Source organism: Coffea arabica, chromosome 1c (genome assembly GCF_036785885.1).
Source record: "Coffea arabica cultivar ET-39 chromosome 1c, Coffea Arabica ET-39 HiFi, whole genome shotgun sequence".
Lineage (NCBI taxonomy): Eukaryota > Viridiplantae > Streptophyta > Magnoliopsida > Gentianales > Rubiaceae > Coffea > Coffea arabica.
The window spans coordinates 51,219,124-51,239,677 of NC_092310.1; the positions used below are offsets into that span (position 1 = coordinate 51,219,124).

General features: G+C 37.0%; 4 protein-coding genes across 5 annotated transcripts; 2 read left to right on the top strand and 2 right to left on the bottom strand.

The window, feature by feature from the left end:
- Positions 1-3,734: 3,734 nt before the first annotated feature.
- Positions 3,735-5,050, top strand: LOC113726911 (uncharacterized). Its single transcript, XM_027250832.2, has 2 exons — positions 3,735-4,443; positions 4,600-5,050. The coding sequence occupies exons 1-2, from the start codon at positions 4,023-4,025 to the stop codon at positions 4,785-4,787; spliced, it is 609 nt and encodes a 202-aa protein (XP_027106633.1). The 5' UTR covers positions 3,735-4,022; the 3' UTR covers positions 4,788-5,050.
- A 4,184-nt stretch (positions 5,051-9,234) lies between these two features.
- On the top strand, positions 9,235-12,908 carry LOC113726927 (histone deacetylase HDT2-like). Its single transcript, XM_072076273.1, has 10 exons — positions 9,235-9,378; positions 9,849-9,919; positions 10,046-10,265; positions 10,458-10,472; positions 10,561-10,623; positions 10,757-10,977; positions 11,580-11,627; positions 11,709-11,805; positions 12,381-12,444; positions 12,527-12,908. The coding sequence occupies exons 1-10, from the start codon at positions 9,366-9,368 to the stop codon at positions 12,585-12,587; spliced, it is 873 nt and encodes a 290-aa protein (XP_071932374.1). The 5' UTR covers positions 9,235-9,365; the 3' UTR covers positions 12,588-12,908.
- Positions 12,909-13,438: 530 nt separating this feature from the next.
- On the bottom strand, positions 13,439-15,309 carry LOC113726938 (hyoscyamine 6-dioxygenase-like). Its single transcript, XM_027250862.2, has 4 exons — positions 14,993-15,309; positions 14,626-14,888; positions 14,061-14,379; positions 13,439-13,936 (listed from the first exon to the last, which is right to left on the bottom strand). The coding sequence occupies exons 1-4, from the start codon at positions 15,194-15,196 to the stop codon at positions 13,688-13,690; spliced, it is 1,035 nt and encodes a 344-aa protein (XP_027106663.1). The 5' UTR covers positions 15,197-15,309; the 3' UTR covers positions 13,439-13,687.
- A 1,305-nt stretch (positions 15,310-16,614) lies between these two features.
- LOC113726947 (splicing factor U2af small subunit A-like) lies at positions 16,615-20,550 on the bottom strand. 2 transcript variants are annotated; one of them, XM_072076283.1, is made up of 6 exons: positions 20,102-20,550; positions 18,994-19,080; positions 18,811-18,892; positions 18,549-18,675; positions 18,030-18,463; positions 16,615-16,930 (listed from the first exon to the last, which is right to left on the bottom strand). In XM_072076283.1, the coding sequence occupies exons 1-5, from the start codon at positions 20,336-20,338 to the stop codon at positions 18,040-18,042; spliced, it is 957 nt and encodes a 318-aa protein (XP_071932384.1). In that variant the 5' UTR covers positions 20,339-20,550; the 3' UTR covers positions 16,615-16,930; positions 18,030-18,039. The 2 variants fall into 2 exon arrangements, with proteins under 2 accessions (XP_071932384.1, XP_071932379.1); XM_072076278.1 differs by lacking the exon at positions 16,615-16,930 and adding an exon at positions 17,672-17,913.
- Positions 20,551-20,554: the final 4 nt, after the last annotated feature.

A 20,554-nucleotide genomic window follows, 5' to 3' on the forward strand; every position in this document is an offset into this window, starting at 1 on the left:
TTTTACTATTAAAATAAGAAAATAAAAAATATATATATACTTAAAATAAAAAATATTATATATATATATATATATACTCGAGCTGCGAGCCGCGAGCTAACGAGTTTAATATTTTAAGCTCGACTTCGAGCTCGACTCGAGCCGCTCGCGAGTCAACCTCGATTCGTTTGCAGCCGTAGTTGGCGGTGGTACAGCGTGTCAAAGGCGAAGTTGGAGACGGCAATCTTAGATCACTCAAAATTCAAGTTCCCAACTAATTTACGTTTTACTAGTCAAAACTTTCAATCTAAGCAAATATTCTACTGAAAAGTAAAATGCTGCATTAAATTTTGCCTCCTTCCACTCCTGAGAGCGTTTTAGATTGGATGGATTGGCCAAGCTGGGCAGCTGCCACCAGTTGAGGTCCCAGCACAGCTTTCGTGAATTCAAGACAGAAGGCAACTACGACGGGACTTGCCTATTAACAAATGTCTCTCTCAAACACGAAGAAGCATCTTTGATTTTGCTTATTCTACTGAATTAATAACCTCATGTATTGCTTATTAGTGCCTTGTCGCGCGTTTGTTGATTGTTTTTGGTGTTTTTTTTCCCCCCATTTTTGTTTGATTGCTGAATTGAATTGGCTTTTAGTCTCAAATTGTCCTCAACCAGACAAGGGGATTAATGCAAATAGTGACGTGAACGTTGGCACCGAAATGAAAAGTGGTCTCCGTGCCCTGAATCCTAAATCTGAGTAGTCCGTTTCATTACTTAACATCGGCACGTGAGTATCCAACAAATTGTCTTCATATCCACAAATGTTTTGAAGGATCACCTGTAGTACTTAAAAGCCACAATTAAGAGAATTTTGGCTTTAATTAAGCAAGAAAAGCATATACTATTATACTCCCTCCGTCCCACTTTGATAGTCTTGTTTTCCTTTTTCGTCTGTCCCAAATTGTAATCCACTTTCCCATTAAGAAATGTAGAAATCTTTCAAATTGTCTAAAATACCCTTATTAAATATCTTGTTATTAATACATTGTTATTAAATACTAACCCACTACATTAAATATATTGAGCTTTTCCAATACCAACCCATTAGTTGTAGCTGATATTAATTGGCATCGTAATTAGCATAAGGGTATTTTAGGAAATTATTAATCTAAATTTATGTTTCCAACCAAATTAATTACACTTTTTTAATTTGTGTGAAAAAAAAATCAAAACTAACAAAACGGGACGGAGGGAGTATTTAATTTGCATACATTCCACGAGAGAAAAGGAGTAGAAGCATCACCGTTCATTCAATTCCATCACTCAAACCAATTATTCTTGTCACGAGTTGACTAAAATCCCTATTTAACACAATGACCGCGTGACGGACACGTGAGGACCGTGTCAATTCTACGCGGCTGGCGCGGGCGGTAGAGTATGTATGGAATCTGTTTGCTTTTGCTTGCTAATAATGATGCCAAGAGGCGTTTAGCAGACCAATAATACGTGACGTTATATACCACCACTCCAGTCAGTCACACGTGGAGCGTAGCCACTTGTTATCACTCCCCAGTCAGTCAACAGTGACTAGTATTTTCGCAGGAAGGGCAAAATGAAATCCGATTATCCCTTCCTTCGAAGTTCGAACAACGCAGCCTTCTTTCACTGTCTCCAAATAGCCTTCCTCCACATAAAAGCGTGCCTCGTGTCCACAAGCATGAGTCGATTAGGTTTGCATCACCATCGCATTCGAAGATCTTTTTTCTATTTTTGTGGTTGCATTAGTGGATTCTATTCTACATCTAAATTTGCAAATTTAGTGAATGGCTCAGAATTTTTTTTTTTAAAAAAAGATGTTTTGTTTTTCTTAGAGATGTTGAATGCAGGACAGCGACAGCTATGCATAATGAAAATCTCAAAATTGAATCAATATTATACGTCGTGCAGCCGAATTTAAGGCCATGCTTGGATTGCTTGTTTCCATCGAAAAATATTGTCGTTTTACGTGATCACATTTCCTTATCACCTTTTCCCCTCACATATATCAAATCGCTACAGTATTTTTTCCATGAAAAATGACGGAAAATGCAATCCAAACACAATCTAAGCATGTGTAAACATAAAAATATGACAAACGACATGACAAAGCATGTAAATATCCGGTTGTGTGAAGTAACCAAAACGTAGATGCATTTTTCAAATCGACATCATATGGTTGTCTTTAGCTTTGCCCTGCTTTTTTCCAAAGCCAGAAGTGATTTTTTGGCATTTGACAAACGTAATTCCACAGAAAACCACAAAAGCCAGCAACTCTTGTGGTTCCTGAGGAGACTTATAAACTACCCCAAACCCCCCCCCAACATTCGATGTGGGATAACAACCTTAAGCAGGCGAGTTGCTACTAAGATCTAAAGAGACCTCACTCAACCCGGACAGGCTGTTGTCTTTTTTTCCAAAGCCAGAAGTGACTTTTTGGCATTTTACAAACTTAATTCCACAGGAAACCACAAAAGCCGGTAACTCTTGTGGTTCCTGAGGAGACTTATAAACTACCCCAACCCCCCCCCCCCCAACATTCGATGTGGGATAACAACCTTAAGCAAGCGAACTGCTACTAAGACCTAAAGAGTCCTCACTCAACCCGGACAGACTGTTGTTAGCTTTGCCCCGTTTGATAGTGGTTATTTCAACTTTTTTTTTTTTAATGTAAATGGGAGGAATCGAATCCGAAATCTCTTACTTATCATGTCTCCCTCAAAATCATTCGAGCCATCCCTTCCCCTCACATGATAGTGGTTAAGTGCACTAATCCTAAAATTTATGCACTTATGCATGTATTCGAGTTTTAGACTTATCTGTGGTGGAGTGTATCATGATTGTATGCGTTGTATTGCTATTTCGCTTTTTTTTAAAAAAAAAAAAAAAAATCTTTTGCAAGTACCTATTGTAACGAAAAAAATATATTATTGTATTATCTAAAAACTCTTCAACAGTATTACTTTTAAAATATTTTAAAAGACTAAACTATAATTTTCAAAATAATTGTGCTAAACTATTTTCAAAATATTTTAAACTATAAAGTTTTCAGCAATTTTCAATATTGTTTTTATGGTGCTCAAGTAAATTGCGTTTTCCATAGGCATAAAGTGAAAATTTTCGCAATCAAACTTGATGCCTTAGCTTTGGACAAGACATATAAAAATTATTGCCTAAAGCATGCTAGCAGCGAATTGGATGCAGTAAATTTAACTTATCATTTAACAATATCTTCTCTTAAATGTGATCGCTTATTAATATTTAGACCGTATTCAAACGTTAATACAACATTAAATCTTATACATTTTTTTTTAAACCAACCTTCACCTGTTAAAGTTTATCAATATTGTCACCTGTCGTAATCTGAATTAGAGCAAAAAAAACAGCAATTGATTAGTTCAATATTTCAGAAAATCTGTCACTGATCAACTCAAAAGATTACGGGCAATAGCCGGTGAATGTAATTAATCTATTTCCTGACCGGGTGCAGCTAATCACCCCATGGCTCATCCCATTATTATTATTATTATTATTTTTTTTTTTCCAAACGAGAGAAACTTGGCCCATCCTGGCATCCCATTATTGACTAGCTCTTTTGTCGAACCGGTCAATCCCGTCCCAGGTTAATCAATGATTAAAAAAATGAAAAATCAATGAACCACCTTCCTTCTTATCTTCCTCCAGCAATTTCCATATATTTATAGGCCTCTGGCTGGCCATTCACTCCCTTCAATTCAGCCCTCAACAGAAATCGTCGTTTCTCTTAGGCCTTTGCTTTCTTTGCTAATTACAGGTCTGCCACTCCCGGTTATGATAGCCGCCGGAATCCGGGAATCTGAGAGCGTCTTCTCGTCTCCAGCTCTCGGCTTCCCCCGCGTCCGTTTCTTCCGCTACCGCCGCCTGAGGTAACCCAACTTTCCGACCAATACACCAGCTTTATAGTGTACATATATTAAATAATTATACATACATATACACGTATCTATTCCGAGTTCGAATATCCTGTTGAGATGCCTTCTCCGGCGAAGAGTAATCATCGGAAAGGAACCGGGGAGAAGAATAGGAAGGGAAAATTGGCCGAGAAAGCGCAATCGTTTCACGCCGGGAGTGTTTCAGCTGGAAAAGTTGGACAGATGTCGTTGTTGCAGAGGCCAAGAACGGTGCCGGACTTGCTGTCCGGTAAGGAAGTTGTCCAGAAGAGCTCTTCGTATGAGGAAGTGTCCCGGCCTCTGAAGCTCACGAAGCTTCTCCTCAACGTGACGATTCAGAGGAGCCTGGGACCCGTTCAGGTGGTGATGTCGCCGGAATCAACGGTGGAGGAGCTCATTGCGGCGGCTCTCCGGCAGTACTCCAAGGAAGGCCGACGTCCGATTCTGGCAGCCAATGAACCTTCCGGATTCGATCTTCATTACTCTCAGTTTAGCTTAGAAAGTAAGCGAAAAATCCCAGCCGTCGATTTTTTTTTTTTTTTTTTTAACCCAACTAAATACTCACCATTTAATTTACGACGGAGGGGCGTTTTCCAGAGCATACACGTGTCAGGTAATTATTGGCCGGGTGTACTGACATTCCTTCGGTGTCCCGCAGGTTTGAATAGGGACGAGAAGCTGATGGCATTGGGGTCAAGGAATTTCTTTCTGTGCCCCAAAAAGTGCGGCGGCACGGAAAGTGATGGTGCAGTAACGGCGTCGTCTTCGAGCTGTAAGGGGCAAGCTGAACGGGCTACTCCCAAGTTCGGGCTGCCTTGGCTCAAGTTTATGGAATTTATGCTGTGAAATCAAATGTCACAGAGCCTTATTTTTTAGTAGTTAGTTAGGGCCCTCTAGCTTTGTGTTGCTGTTCCAATTTGAAAATTTAGGCCTAAAATTTGTGTGTAAATTTATAGCTGAATTGGGAAGAAGGCAGTCTTTAATAGATGAGGTCCTCGGCAATTAGCATTGATTTTCCAGCCTCAAGAAACGGGCAACAAAATTATTGTGTAAATATATCTTCTCTTGATCTTTTTCAAGTTATTCAAATAGCGTGTAGCTTCTCTAAACGTTGCAATTAACAAGTCATATATAGATTCTTACAAGTTACAATATGAAACTAAAATAAGTTACGCAATGGAGAGGACAAGACCCTATTCCTTGGACAACTCACTTGCCTGGTCATTTCTTCATTCATGCTTTTTCCAGTATCAATTGCTAAGAAGCTACCACGCTTTGTGCTAGCAGCCTAGCACAGCGGGGTTCACAGCTTATGCCACGCGGAAGTACCAAATAAGTTAAACTACCTCTTAAATTGCTTTTGCACTAGGTGTACTTGGGATACATCCCAATAAGTTATACGCGGATGGAGCCATTCAAAGAGGTGATTTGCGTACATGAACTTGTTATTAGTCTATAAGATAATCCTCTTCTTCCCGGAAAGAGAGAGGGGTCGATTGAGACGGTTCAATTCAATTGTTGTGCTTTTTACATTATTTAGTGCATAGTTATATTACATTATTGTATTCTGAGTAAATAGAGTAAATTTTATATATATTGTCAGTGTATACAATATCATTGTCGGCACGTGAGGGGATAAAGGGTCCGCTTAGCTGGCCAAAAATTTGAAATAAGTTGATAATATTTTCGACAATAATGGATTGGACCTAGTGCTCATCGCTATCCTTGTCATTCAAACTAGAGACACGTGTACGAGCGGCTAGTGGCCTTCGATCACGTGGCAAAAGAGTACAGCGTCCCACGTGATCCTAATTCGAATTTTGCTCATGTGTCATTTATCCAATCATAATAGTGTATACACTAATAGTGTATATAAGATTAATCCATATAAATAAAAATATTTGACATATATTTAATGCAATGTTATGATGTATTTATACATAAAAAATTTAAGGGTAAATTACATTTTACCCCCCTGTGGTTTAGCGTTTTTTTACATAACCCCCTATGGTTTCAAAAGTTATACATAACCCCCTCATGGTTTGGATTAAAGTGTCAAAGTAACGGAAATAGCCACTCGTAACGGAACTTCTAAAAATGTCAAAATTACCCTTATAAATACATGACACATTAACCCCCTATGATTTTTATATTTTACCATATAACCCTCCTATGGTTTAATACTTTACCATATAACCCCCTTATGATTTTCAAAACATACACATAACCCCCCTTGGTTAATACATAAATTTCAACATTACATAAGGGTATTTTTGACATTTTAGGTGACGCCGTTACAAGTGACTATTTCCGTTACTTTGACACTTTAATCCAAACCATAAGGGGGTTATGTATAGTTTTTGAAACCATAGGGGGGTTATGTGAAAAAAATGCTAAACCACAGGGGGGTAAAGTGGAATTTGCCCAAAATTTAAACATGTACAATGACGAAATAAAATCGCACAAAACACAACTGTATTGAGTCCTTATCCTTCTTTCTACTTTACTCATTTACAAAATTACAATCTGGTCCAACAATTTTATAGACCGACGGACGACAGCTTCTAATTTTTACTGTGTTCGTGAATTAAACAAAACGATCAAGTTCTAAGTTACTAAGTTGCGAAAGTGCTAAACAAATGAACACTCTTTCCAAGATTGGAGAAATAGTTATTCATGCATGAATGCAAAAGCAAAAAATTAGTACTTGGGAAAAAAATGGATTTTCCTCGTATTTTCTGCAAAGTTGAATGGTAGCAAGTAGCAACGATTCATTTGATATATACTAGCAAAAAAAATCACATGTAAATGATGCCAGTCATTTTTTTTTTTTTCAACAATAGAGAGGAAGAAATTTTTAAACCTAATCTTCAACCCAACTTTGAGTTGGCCAATTGCTGACTTTCAAGTTGGACCAAGGGAAAATGATGCCAGTCATTTGATGCCTAGTTTTTGGTACTTCAATTCTAAGAATACTCTCCGCCCTGAATTTCTTCCGCTGGATTCCGAGGCAGGCAGCAGGCCGCCGGGAAGTTTGACATCTTTAAAGCCCAAATTTTGTTAGTAAACCTAAGGGTAATGCTAGTAGGGGGCCCAAGTCGCAGTGGGCTCCCAAGTTTTGAAATTTTTTTGTTAGTGCCTAGGAAATATTTAAAATTTTTTATCGAAAATTCTCTTATTCTATCTGGATTTTGATAAAATTGTATTGCTCTCTGCGCAAGGTTTTTAAAGTCGGGATCCTACTAGGATCCTTTTTTTGGTTGGCAGGATCGGATCGTAACATCAGTAGATCCTACAAAAAATGTAATAAATTATTATATTTATAATTTTTAAGTTTGCAATTCATAAATATAGTGACAAATAATGTAATTCATGTGCAATCAATATAATTATATTGTTAATTAAGGATAAAATTGTGCTATATAAAGTATTTCGGACAATTTAAAAAACATAGAGAAATTTGGGACTACTTATAATATATTCAAATTGTATTTTGATTAAACTAAACAACTTGTTCTTTCTTGTTGTAAATCCAAATTCAATTATGGAACAATATACATGGAAAATTTGACTTTATACGTGTATAATCATCTTATTAATAAAATAGTTAAACACAATACATTTAGTTAACTATGATTTTGTGATTGATTGCTACATCATTTTTTATATAATAATTGATAGAAAAATTGGTATACAATAAACAAATAATTAAAGAAAATTTTGAGAATAGAATTTTGTGCTAAAAAAATGTGTATTTTGGGTTCAAATTTATAACCCACCACTTATCCACTTAGAATTAGCAAAAGTATTAATTCATTTCTAAAGACTCTAAACCATATTAATTTATTATAATAAAGACACAAACACTAGCTCCATATGATACCCTATAACAAAGATCATCTATTCATTTTAGTGCATATATGAGTCAAATTTAAAGATGAGTCAAATTTTCTAGGTTTGGAATTGGGGTTAGTTATTTACATGGATTTAAAGCACTTTGAATATAGTTTACAACGCAACAAACGGCACTCAATTTCGATTTTTCTATACAAAGATATGGTCAAAATACTAAAATTGTTACTTAATTTATTAAAAATAGTAGGATCATATCGGGATTGTAAGATCGTACGATCCTATGTACGATCCTACTATCCGGATCATGACCCCATTGATCTTGTTAATTTAAGGCTAATTTTCGATCCTACTTACAATTTGGATCGTTAGCCTTGATCTAGATCAGGATCCTAACAACTATGCTTCTGCATAGCTTGTGCTTCATGAAAGCTATAACCATTTTACTCATCTACAACCATTTTTCACCTTTCTCAGCCGTTTATTAATGCATAAAGTTCAACTTGTTATTAACAGCATTAGCATTACAGTTTTTTCCCTCATTCAGGGATATTCCAGTCTTTCAGTTGGATTAATCCTCTAAAACAATGTAGAGTCTTGCCATAAGGATACATAGCGAGGTAGTACACGGGGATCGATCACGAGACCTGATAACTATCAAATTACGGAACCAATCAGACTACTTGCGGGGACATTAGCATTACATATTTGACTTGTTGTAATTTTGTCTATTATGCTAAGAAGCATTTGTTTAAGGTTAAACTACATACACCTTTAAATTGATGGTTTGATTTTAATTTTCGTATTTGATATGCCAAATTACAAATTTAAGTACCTAGTTCAACATACATGTACGAAGTTGAAACCGATGCATTTGCTTCAAAAGCCCTCTTCTTAAATACATAAAATCAACATATAAATCTAATTAGTAATATTATTCGTGCATTTTAGGGTGGCATCCTGAGATATTATTCATTTTCCAAGTTCGATGCTAAAAAAAATAATCAAATCATAATTTTTTCCCCTTAAAATATGTAGTGCACTTTTCTATGACTTCCTCTCGAATTATAGCAAGTTAATACCTATCTAAGACTTACCTTGTTGACCGAAGAAAACAAAAAGAAATATACACCACCTTAAATGACATGGAATAATTACTAGGAGCATCTAGAAAGGGAAATTACTACAGAAATATACAGCATCTTCAAAAAAATTTGCAATAGAATCTGGAAAGGAAAATAATTATTCCATGTTTACAAATTGTGCTCCAGGAACTTTTTAGAGACTCTTACACCAAAAAATTGTGATCCAGGAACTTTTTATTGTTCATGGACGCTTACACCAAAAAATGCTCAGAAGGCCCTAGGGTTTGTATATTGGGCCGTAGCTATTTGGGGCGACTAAACCTGTTTCCCTATAATACGGTATTGAGTATACTTCTTTAAAACCCTGCTTAAACCCTGCACTTCTTTCCGCCTCTTTAGACTCTTCAGACCAAAGAAGAAGACTCATCTTCTCTCCATCCCCCTTTTCATCTTCGTACTCCCATTGGCCGTCCATCATATTCTGCAAATGGAGTTTTGGGGTAAGCTTCGCTTTCTGTTGGACTAGTTTTCAGGCTTTAAGGTCAGGATAGCTGTTCTTTTTCAACCCTGGATACTTCTAATTATCATTCAATCAGCTGTCTTTGTGGAAAAAAAGTTGCCATTGAGTGCCTTATGAGATAGTTGCACGATATTTATTCAATTGTACAGAAGAGCAGCCTTTTTATAGACCCTTTGCAGGGTAGAAATTGAGTCTTTATTCCCGTAAATTTTTTGGTGCCTGAGTTGTATAGTATAACCAAGTTGTTTTTGATATTAATGCTAACTCATCTGATGTTAATAACTTTCATAAGGTTATTCTAAGAGCTAGCAATTGTTATTTCTCATTCCGATGATTTATCTTACAATTCAAAGTTTTTCTTTTTCTACTCATTGTGAAAACAATTCAATCTTTCTTATTTTGCTTGAAAAAATGCCTGCTTTGTACTTAATATCTACCTTCTATTTTCAGGTGTTGAAGTCAAGCCTGGAGAACCTCTGAAGGTCAAACCTGAAGTGTTCAGGCTTATTCACATCTCCCAGGTCGTAAGTTTTTACATAGACCCATTTTACTAGAGTATAGGTTTAATGGTCTGAAGAATACTTAATTAGTTTTACAGGAAGTTACGCATGCTTTCATGACAAAAAATGTATCTTTAACTTTTGCAGGCAGCTTTGGGTGAGGTAAAGGATGGAAAAGGGCCAAAGTGTGTTCCGATTCATTTGAAGGTTGGCGACAAAAAATATGTTATGGGGACTCTTTCAGCAGAGGATAGACCACAGTTGATGTTTGACTTGGTTTTTGAGAGAGAATTTGAGCTCTCACATGACTGGAAAGATGGAAGCATCTACTTCGCTGGATACATTGCTGATGATGACAGTAGATATCCTTTTACTTTGGTTTATGACATGTTCACGCTGATTACAAGCTCCTAATCTGTCCTTAGAATATGCTAATGCATTCAAAGCAATGAAATTTTTTAATAAAAAGTCATCTTGCATTTAAAGGTATCATGGCATGCTTTCTGTCTCGCTTAAATGTATAATTTCCTTGACAATATCTTTTCTGTCTTCACTGAACTCGAAAGCCATAGAGGTGAGTTTTGCCATTTTTATCCATTATAGGGTTATTGACGTCATCTCTTTTCTTATGATGTTTCTAATCTTACTTCTTATCTCACAAGATGGTGAAGATTTCTCCGATGAAGATGAAGAGGAGGAAAATCAAGTTGATGAACTTCAAAATGGTAGTCATTTTGTCTCTGCTTTTGGTGTAGCTAGTACTTAGCAGTGCTTTTGCTCTCTTTAGCGCTTGTTGATAACTTTTACCATGATTTTTCTTGCGGTCCAAATTAATTGATTCCTCATTAAACTTGTCAGCCAAACTTGAGCCTAATGTTGGCCCGAAGTCTGCTACGAATAAGGCTCTTCCTGCTGAGCCCAAGCCCTTGGAAAAGTCAATATTGAAGAAGGTGGAGCTAAAGAAAGACAAGACAGAATCAAATGAAGATGATGATGACAGTGATGTTAGTGAAGATGATGATGAAGGAGAGGAAATTAGTGAGATGGAAGAGGATTCAAGTGATGCCTCAGCAGATACAGTATGAACTTTGTCCTAAAAAATCACTATGAACTCTCTTAAAATTGATTTCTTAATCTTTTGGGTTACCATTGTTATATTGTGTTTATAAATCCTAATGTTTTTGTGCCTGAATAGACAAAGAAATTTGAGTGACCTGAATAAGTTGATATCATAGAGCCATTTACCATATGAGAGGAATTGTGTACTATGGTTTTCATCTCTAAGAATGGAAGGAAATGAAGAGGAAAAGAGAAACAATGTTCATCTTATATGCATTCTTGTTCAAGTTCCATAGTTAGACTGGAATGTAGTCAACTAGTCATTACGTGGGTCTTGACATATCTTTTCTTTAGAGCAGTAATGATTGAAGAATTGACTGCTTGTGGCATGTTTGTGTTTTCTGTGCGTTATTTATTGATAAATTGTTGAAGCAGTAGTCTTAGGGCTTATGAAGCATCTGAGAATTCCTATTTAGCTTCAGTTTGGTCTTTTCTCTTGGTTTCTTGAAAGAAATTCTTGTCAACATATCCTCTTCTTCTAGAATCTGCTTGCTGACTTTTTGTTCCCCTTCACCTTCTTGTTTCTTATTTATATTCATTAGCTCTTTGGTATCCTTTTCAGGACTCAGAAGACAGCGACGATGAGAATCAAGATATGGTATCTCAAAAGGTAGTGTCACCTGAAGTATACATTCAATTATTGCAGTACTAATAAATGTCTGACTTCACGAATTATTTTTAACTTTTGAAGACCAAGTCTGGGAAGAAAAGACCACCTGAAACTGCTACGGAGATGCTTGTTCCAGTGGCAGCAAAGAAAACAAAATCAGCTGCACCTCAAATATTGGGTAAATTTTTTTTTTGGTATTTGATTAAACAATTAATCAAGCTCCTAAAATTTTAGGTGTCAAATAACCATCAACCTAGCGTTCATTATCTAGCGCCTTAGGCCGAGCGCTGACCACATAAAACAAGTGGCGGCGTGGTATTCCACAGAGAGAGGTTCATTAAATGTGGCACACTTCTGTGTGATGGGCGCATATTGATGCTTTCTTTGGGGCCTCCATGGCCGTTTTGCTGCTTCATTATGCTGGCAAAGCGAGGGGATTGCCCTATATCTTTAATAAATTTCTTGTTTCAAGTTTTTTTTCCCTTTGTTTTTTTTAATGTACAAAAAATTTTAGATTCCTTTAATGATAGTTTTCATGTCGAAGCAAGAAAGATTTTGTTGCGTAGAGGCTCTGTGTTTAGGATGACCACAAGCAGCATCTCATATTTTCCAGCCATAATTTGCTTAAAACCACATATATCTGAGTAACTTTTTGTTTCGGGACAAAAAGATGTGGCAGCAAAGAATAGCTGATATTGTGGTGCTTTTTCGTAACTATTATTCATTCTCATATATTCTGCTACATTCATGCAGGTGGGAAAAGTCCATCTGCAAATGGAAAGTCTGGCAGTCAAGTATCTGGCAAATCCTGTAGCAAGTTTGTCCCCATCTAAAGGCCTTTTCTTTGTCCCTCATCTCTGTCCCTATGACATTGACATTTATTCTAATTTTTTTTCCAGGACATTCAATTCTAAGAATGCTGTACAGTCTCGTGCCAAGGCTAAGCATGGTGGTAAATAAAATGTGGTTAGATCTCTGCTTTTGATTGTCACGATTTTGGTACTGCAGACATACGGATGCATTGGGGATTTAGCAATACTTCTCATTATTATAGGTCTACAATTTTGCATAGTGATATACTAAGAGATCTTGGGATCCTTAGTTATAGTGTTATACTGTAGTTTCTGCAACTGCTATGTGCTTCAGGATTTTTATTTATCTCAAGGGATTTATTTACAATATTGTTGTGCTGTTACCTGCCAATGTACTTGTTTGGTCATGGTATATTGAGGTGAATTTTTCGAGTAGTAAAAGGCCTTCAAGAGATGTTTCGAAATTTCAGTAGGAAATATTGTTAATCTTCGGGTTCTTTTGCTTAAAAATTGAGAGGGTTGAATTATGTAAACGTTTACTGTTGTATCACATCAAACAAGAACCAGCAAAAACTGAAACTCTGCATTTAATCTTCAAGGTTACAGTCATTTGATCTCTACTTTGAATAGCACGATTTTGGTACTACACACGCGAAGATGCATTGTCGATTTAGTAATACTTATTATAGTTCTACAATTTTGCATAGGGATAGATTAATAAAGCTTTGTGTAGCTCGTATCCTTGTATTGGTATACTACAATTTTTGCAACGGCTATATGCTTCAGAATATTTATTCATCTAAAGGGGTTTACATTTTAGTATTCTTGTACTTTTATTTGCAAATACTTGTATTTTATTTGCGAAAATCTTACCAAAAAAAAATACTTGTTACCTTGTTGCTTCAAGGGTTTGCATTATATTACAAAAAAAAAAAAAAAAACAAAACCGAAACTCTGAAATTAATGATCAAGGTCAAAATAGTTTGCAAAAACATGAGATACTATGTCGAAAATCACTATTAATCCTCTTAAAAATGCGAATGTCTTATTTTAATACAAAAGCAACTCCTTTTAGTACGGAACATTGTGCTGAAAAGAAAGTGGCTGCTCGATTATTTAAGGCGGCGTTCCATACCACCTGAAATTATAGATTTCTTTTTTTTTTTTTTAGGCCAACCAAAACAGTAGTACTTGGAATTATAGATTGATTCTGGCTTCTCCACAAATGTAGCACAGCTAATTTCTGGCTTAGGTTTTGAGTTTTAAGTATGCAATAACAGCCTCAAATTCAGCGTTATTGGCAAACACAAACTCATGAAAGTCTTTGTTGTTGAATGCTCGATAAAGCGGTGGATTGGTGGGAGAAATAAGCGCTGCTGCAGGTTTAATAGTGACATCAGTTGGGCAACCTACGAAGGTCACAAGTGAGTTCCTGGAACAAGCTGAATTTGTAACCGCTCGATGCACAGCACCTTTTAGCTTTCCATTGCTAATGACCTGTACAAAAATGCAGCAGAAGAGCCCAAATAGTCCTGAAGTTTGGAGAAGTATCATATATGGAACATACATATTTTGAGAAAGGCAAGTTTTAACTGATTGTGGAGAAGATAAAAGTCTATACCTCCAGTAACAAACCTATGTTCACCACAAATGCATCAGGAAGGGGCTTAACGCCAATCCAATGGCCATCTTTTTCTAGTTGGAGCCCATACACCTCTTGCTGAAGAAGAGTTAGGATTGCAGGATCACAGTGTCTGCAGCAACCCAAGGCTAATGCAGGGTCTGGGCATGCTGGATAATGGTTGATGGAGAGAGCTAAATTATAGTTGTCGAATTCTTTCTCAGTGTCGTCCGCTTCAAGCCCTAAGCCTTGATAGATCATGTCCATAATTTTCATGGCCACTTTCCTCACTTGAGTTGTGTATGGTCCCATAACCTCTCTGAACAGGAAAGTTAATCATGTCATCAGTCAAAATAGAATTAATCAATTGATTATGTTAGTTTTTCGAGCATCCGGGGAGCTTTTCATTACTTTTTTTCAGACCTCCCCCTTAGTTTGATCAAATACCTATCATCATCCTATCAGTTTTCCCGTCCCAAAAAAAAAAAAAACAGTTCCATGTAAAGATGACAGAAATGAGCAGGTATCCTGAAACCCAATGTGATGCGGCAAAAATTATGGTTACCTGTAGTTCTTAGGTTTGTCGGGCCAAGAATTGATGTGGTTTTGCAGAGGATGACAAGGGTGTTGCAAAGTATCCTTCCAGAAATCGAAACCTTGAGCCAAAAAATACCCAGAACTTGTATAGAGTCTGCATCCGGCCTTTTCTTCCAATGCAACGGAGTCAATATAGTACTTTGCTTTCTCCTCAGGGGACATGCCAAAGAACTCTTTGCTCACATTCATAGCATCAGCCATCAACTCCTTTGATACTCCATGGTTGATCACCTGTTTCACATATTACATACAATCCAAATTACCTGATATCTAAAAAATAAAACTGGCTACAACATTTGTGAATTTGGCGCTAAGTCAATTAATCACAGATTAACCTGAAATAGTCCAAAATCCTGACCAGCTTTCGCGATTTGCTGGACCATGTCAGCTCTGCTGTAATCTAGTCCGTCTCCGAGATCAATCACTGGTATATCATTGCTTACTGGAACAGGCATTCCTGGCCTTTTTCCCTCAGGTAACACATAGTTATCAGGCAAGCATTTCAAGTCGGAAGACCAACTCGAGACGAGGGATGCCATTTGGATTATTTCTCAAAGAACAAAAAGCTCAGGTGTAGCCATTGGATGAAGGGAAAAAACCCCTTCTTATAATAATGCCGCCTCTGAACTGGTGCTGGCCAACTATCATATGATCGATTTCGGACGAAAATACCTTGTGCCCTCCGTTGCTTATCAAAGAAACTTTTGACAAATTGGTAGATAGAAGCTCTGAGGGAAATATGATTGATACGATAAGGAAGCATATATTTACAGAAAGTTTGTTAGCTGATCCAGATGTTGTTCTTGGCTGTTGGGATTGAGAGGGATTACGTAAATAAATAAATAAAATCTTTACCACATGTATAGTGTAAATGATTTTGCAGGGCAGTTGTACCAATTTGGATGACAAAACGTATTTGGACGTTTTAAAACCACTGGACACCCGCTATCGCACGTATAATTTTGGGGAGGTGTTAAAACACTGGTGGACACCCTTCGTATTTTATCCTGGACATATATTAGGTAGGTAGTAATCTTCTTAACTTTTACAATTTTGATAAGTGCCTTTCCACACAAGAATATGAAAGAACAGAGTATTTTATTTTCAGATAGACAGATAAAATGCACATCCCAATTTCAGTGTTAATTTTCTATTTGTCAAATTGTCTTAGTATTAATTTATGCATAATCAAATAGCAGAAATAAATCAAATTCTAGGTTGTTGATTTTAGTGTCTAGATTATAAATTTAATTTTCTTGAAAAATTATAGATTGCTAATTAAATTAATGCTCTCAAGCAGAAATAAAATGTTCGACACAATGAAACATAACTCAGGTAGTAAAATGCTTGCTTGTAACTAATATCAGCACAACGAACACAGCTCATATAGCAAAATCCTTACTCGTAACTAATACATTACTAGTTCGAGTAATCAATGAGCTATTTATTGAACCATTTTGTTTATAAGTGAAAACATTAAGTTTTCCTTCTTTAAAAATATGTGTTTTGATACTGATAGGCTTTCTATAAACTTCCAAAATGACCATAAATATTAATACTCTCTTTAAATAAACTCATATAGACTCACCTCGCATGAGTTTATTCTTGGCATATGTTGTCGGTGTCTATCCCATTACTGGGGTTTCGTTCAGAACTTCAGAGCCTAGAGTTGGCTTCTTGTTATATTAAAACAAAAAACAGAAAAAAAACAAAAGACAGAAAAGATAATCGTTGGCTTCTTGTTTATTGTTAAAACATGTTCTGTTTAAAACCACCACCAAGCATGCTTCAAAAGCTGAACATATTATTATTGTTTTCTAATGAGTTCAGATGGTGTGAATTTAATGTTAATGGGAATTTTATCCTTACCGTACTTGAGGCAGAACTGACATAGGGATCCCATTCATTTATTTGCGCTCCATAACAAAAATGCAGAGATGCTCGCAAAACTCATCAGTAAACCAAGGAGAAACTCCCAAGATTGCATTGCGCTCGTCTTATATGATTACAAACCAGTACAAAATGAAAAACTTCATAGAAACTGTTCAGTCTACGAATAGCTAGAGCGTATACCCAACGAAGGAAAAACAGCAATTCCCATCAGCCAACCTACACAACCACCTGAAAAAGTTTACAACAGATTATGCTCATCATAACAATTCAGCTCAGGAGCCAAAGGCACTCTAGCATCCATTAGTCTTCTATGCCCTTGAAATCCTGCACATCCCTGTCACATCAAACCTGTTGGATCATATTCTCTGACTTGGCAGAACCTGTACACATTCCATGGTAAGCCTTAGTTAAAATATATTCTTGGTCCTTTTAAGCAGGGAAACCTGGACCTGCAAAACTCGAGATGCTGTAAGATAATACTTTTTAAAGTAAATTTCAGAGCAGAGAAATACAAGTTCAAGGTCACTAGCCTGGTTTTGTTGCGGTGACAGAATACCTGACTGCACATAGAATTCAGAAACATGCACTGCACACACATAATAAACGAAAAATGCACACTGCATGCATTATTACAGCTTGTATTCCTACTACAACACGGCTTCCCAATGATGTCATAAACCAAGACCACAACTAATTGCACAAGACCCTACCCATGAGTCATGTATAAATTTACTAGAAGCATTCTGCTTCTACATAAAAGAAGAAAAAAGGAACAAAGCTCAGGAAAACATACGACAATCATGACAAGATCTGCCCATGAGCTAAAAATGACATTGAGACAGACATGGTAAAGTTGATCAACAAGCAACAACATCACAACTAACACAGAACCGAAAACACCAAGTCTATGCAATCAAAATATCAAAGTGAAGGGCTCCCTCAAGCGTGTTTAAAAGATGTCAGGCTTGAAAAACTCGCCCAACGCAAAATTTACACCGGAAATTACCTTAAATAATTAAGCAATGAAACTCCTCAAGTAATTGTTCCCATTACAGGGATGAAGAAAAAAAAAATCTAACTCATGGATTGCCTTCAAAAATTTTTAAAGAACCATAAAAAGATTTACCATCAACTCATCTCTACTATTGTTATGACAGAAAAGACATGAATGATGATGTAAGACAGTATGAGCTATAGATGCACAGACAACACAGATTAGTTTTTACACTGTGGCTGGCTACAATCAAACTAAGATCATGCAATGCATTCAAGCACAGACACAAGATGATGAAATCAGAAAGCCAAAAAAGGGTGCATATTTTTTTCACAAGCCATATCACAGAACTGTAAACCTGCACACCACCTGCACAGTGGAAAATGCGCAGTAAGCTACATTTAGACAACAGGTGGCTCCTCCTTTGAAAAGAAATTCAACTAAGGAGCAAAGATAAATGAAAATGATGAGAGAAGAAAACGAACCACTGTCAGTTCAATATCCATATGGTGGCTCCTGTCGATAATACTGATCTCCATTTTGTGCATACCCATTGTCCTCGCTTTCGTTTTTCCTGTTGCTGCTATTATCATTGATCTTATTCGCTAGTTCTGCTTCTTCTCTTTCTCTGTTCCACATTTCAATCCTAGCACGTCTCTCTTCACTACCATCCCTAACAGGACTTCTATCTCTCCTGCCACCTGGACTCCTGCTCCTACTTCTTCCCCTCCTACGGTCAGGACTGGTGCTCCTATGCCTCCTGCTTCGACTCTCATGGTGATAATCTCTGTCTTCATACCTTCTACTGTGACGATGGGAACGCTCTTCATGGCTGCGATGCCTGTAAGGGCTTCTGCTTCGGCTCCTGCTCCGGCTGCGCCTTCGGCGATACCTCCCAAATAACTGACGTCGCAATTCCCTAATTTCACAAGTTAAATTTGTTACCAAATGAAACACTTAATCTAAATTTATTGATTTTTTTTTCAACCACAACAGAACATTACCTGCTAATCCTTTTGAGATGCATGAAGTTACAGTAGCCACCACGATTGCATGTATTTTCTTCATACTGTCTACAAGTAGCTTCACGAAAATCAGTCACAGGCGAAAAATCAACAATAATGGGCCGTCCTGCAGAGGTGCCACAATCAAGTATTACCCTCATAATAATTTGCAAAGCCCAGAACTCTAAATCGCACAACTTGTATCATCAAATAGAAGAAAAAACTAACGGGAAAACATGAGGAGGAAAATCAAAAACGTTACCTGCATAGTACCGCCCAGTGAGATTTTTCAATGCATTTGCTGCTTGCTCTTCCTCTCTAAACTGGACATAGACATTTCCAACCTGGCAAACACACCGTCATAGACATTTGACCTGTCAATTCGCAACTCAACTAGGGAAAAACTAGGGAAAGAGGAATCTGAATTTAGTTGTCAGAAAATTACCATGTGGTCAGCCAAATTGTCACAAATATTCAAGCTCTCAATCACACCATACTTGCTTAGCTCCTCAAAAAGATCTTCATAGAAATCCTGCAAATTCAACAGAAACGTCCACCACTGAAGCACATTAAACTCTAAGCAAAGAGGGAACAAACGGCCACTATCCAACACAAAATCAAACATAATGTAACTGAATCCTGACATACATGGTTTGTAATACTTTATAATGTTCCTTAATGGCACCACATGCTCAAGAAATTGTAAAGGCAATTAGAGGCACCAATCTTCATCATAAGAAAACTTTGTAAACGAGGACAGAATTAGAATATTCACGTGCCTATGTGAATACAGCATCTATGCACAACATGAAAAAAAACTAGAAATCTTCACATGCTATCAACCAGCTGCAGCACGTCTGGACATGCACACAAATTTACAAGTTATAAGAAAGCATGAATACCTTTTAGCAATTAACAAAAGAAGGCACACAGTACACAATCAAACAACACAGAGAGTCCATAAGGAACTAATCATCTAATAGACTGTTCCTTTCCAAGGTAAACGGGAGCGGGAGCAGATGTTCCTCTAGTACAAAGCTACATACAATTGAACACAAATTCCGACTCCAATTCCTGTCCGCAAAACCTAGGATGCGCCAGTATGCATTATACCTTGCAGTTATAGTTCATACCCTAATATTCAAGAAAATTCCGTGCCTAAGACTCATGTCATATTCATCAAAGAATCCTATAACCAATAATAGGGACAGAAAAAAATCCAGTTAGAATTTAACAGAATTCCTACAAAACAGACAGAATTTAGCTGAACCTGACATCCTTTTTCCGAAAAAAAATTATAAACGTTCACACGACAAGACAAACATCCACTCACAATAAAGCACACACGAAAGCACGCATATGAAAACATGTGGTCAAATTTAATTGAAACTACCTAAAAATTCAACCAATGTGTCACAAATCAATTATAGCTGAAAACAACAACAAAAATCCATAGCTCAATCGATCCCCTAACATGAAATCTGTAATGCAGTTGAGAAATTCAATACAATCTTCTTAAAAAATTGCAACAATCTTCTTGAAAAATTGCAAACCTCGAAGTGCTCTTGCATTTTGTGAGGGTCGATCGGCTGGCCCTGGGCGTCGACGCCAGGAGTAATCATATCAGGCCGTTGATACATGTTGGAGAGAAGCAGAGTCGGACTGATGCTAGGCTTGGTATGGAGGCGAGAACAGCGGTCGCCGTGACGGCAAGCTCCGATCTTGAAGTAAAAAGGGCAGTTCACTCTGTCTTTCTCGGTCCCAAAAATCGAGGCCAAGTGTTCCGCCATTCTCCACCACGTCCTCCTCCTCCCGCAGCTGCAATTGATGAATTTACAGCTCAATATGATAAAAGGATCGAGACAATTGAAGTTCTAGGGTTTGGTAACTTCTTGCTTTTCCCCTACTTCTCTCTGTTTCGATAATGGTACGGTGTAGTTTTTATTATTTTATATGAGGAGGAAAATTTTCACCTTCTGGATGATTCGACTGGCGCAAGGATGTCC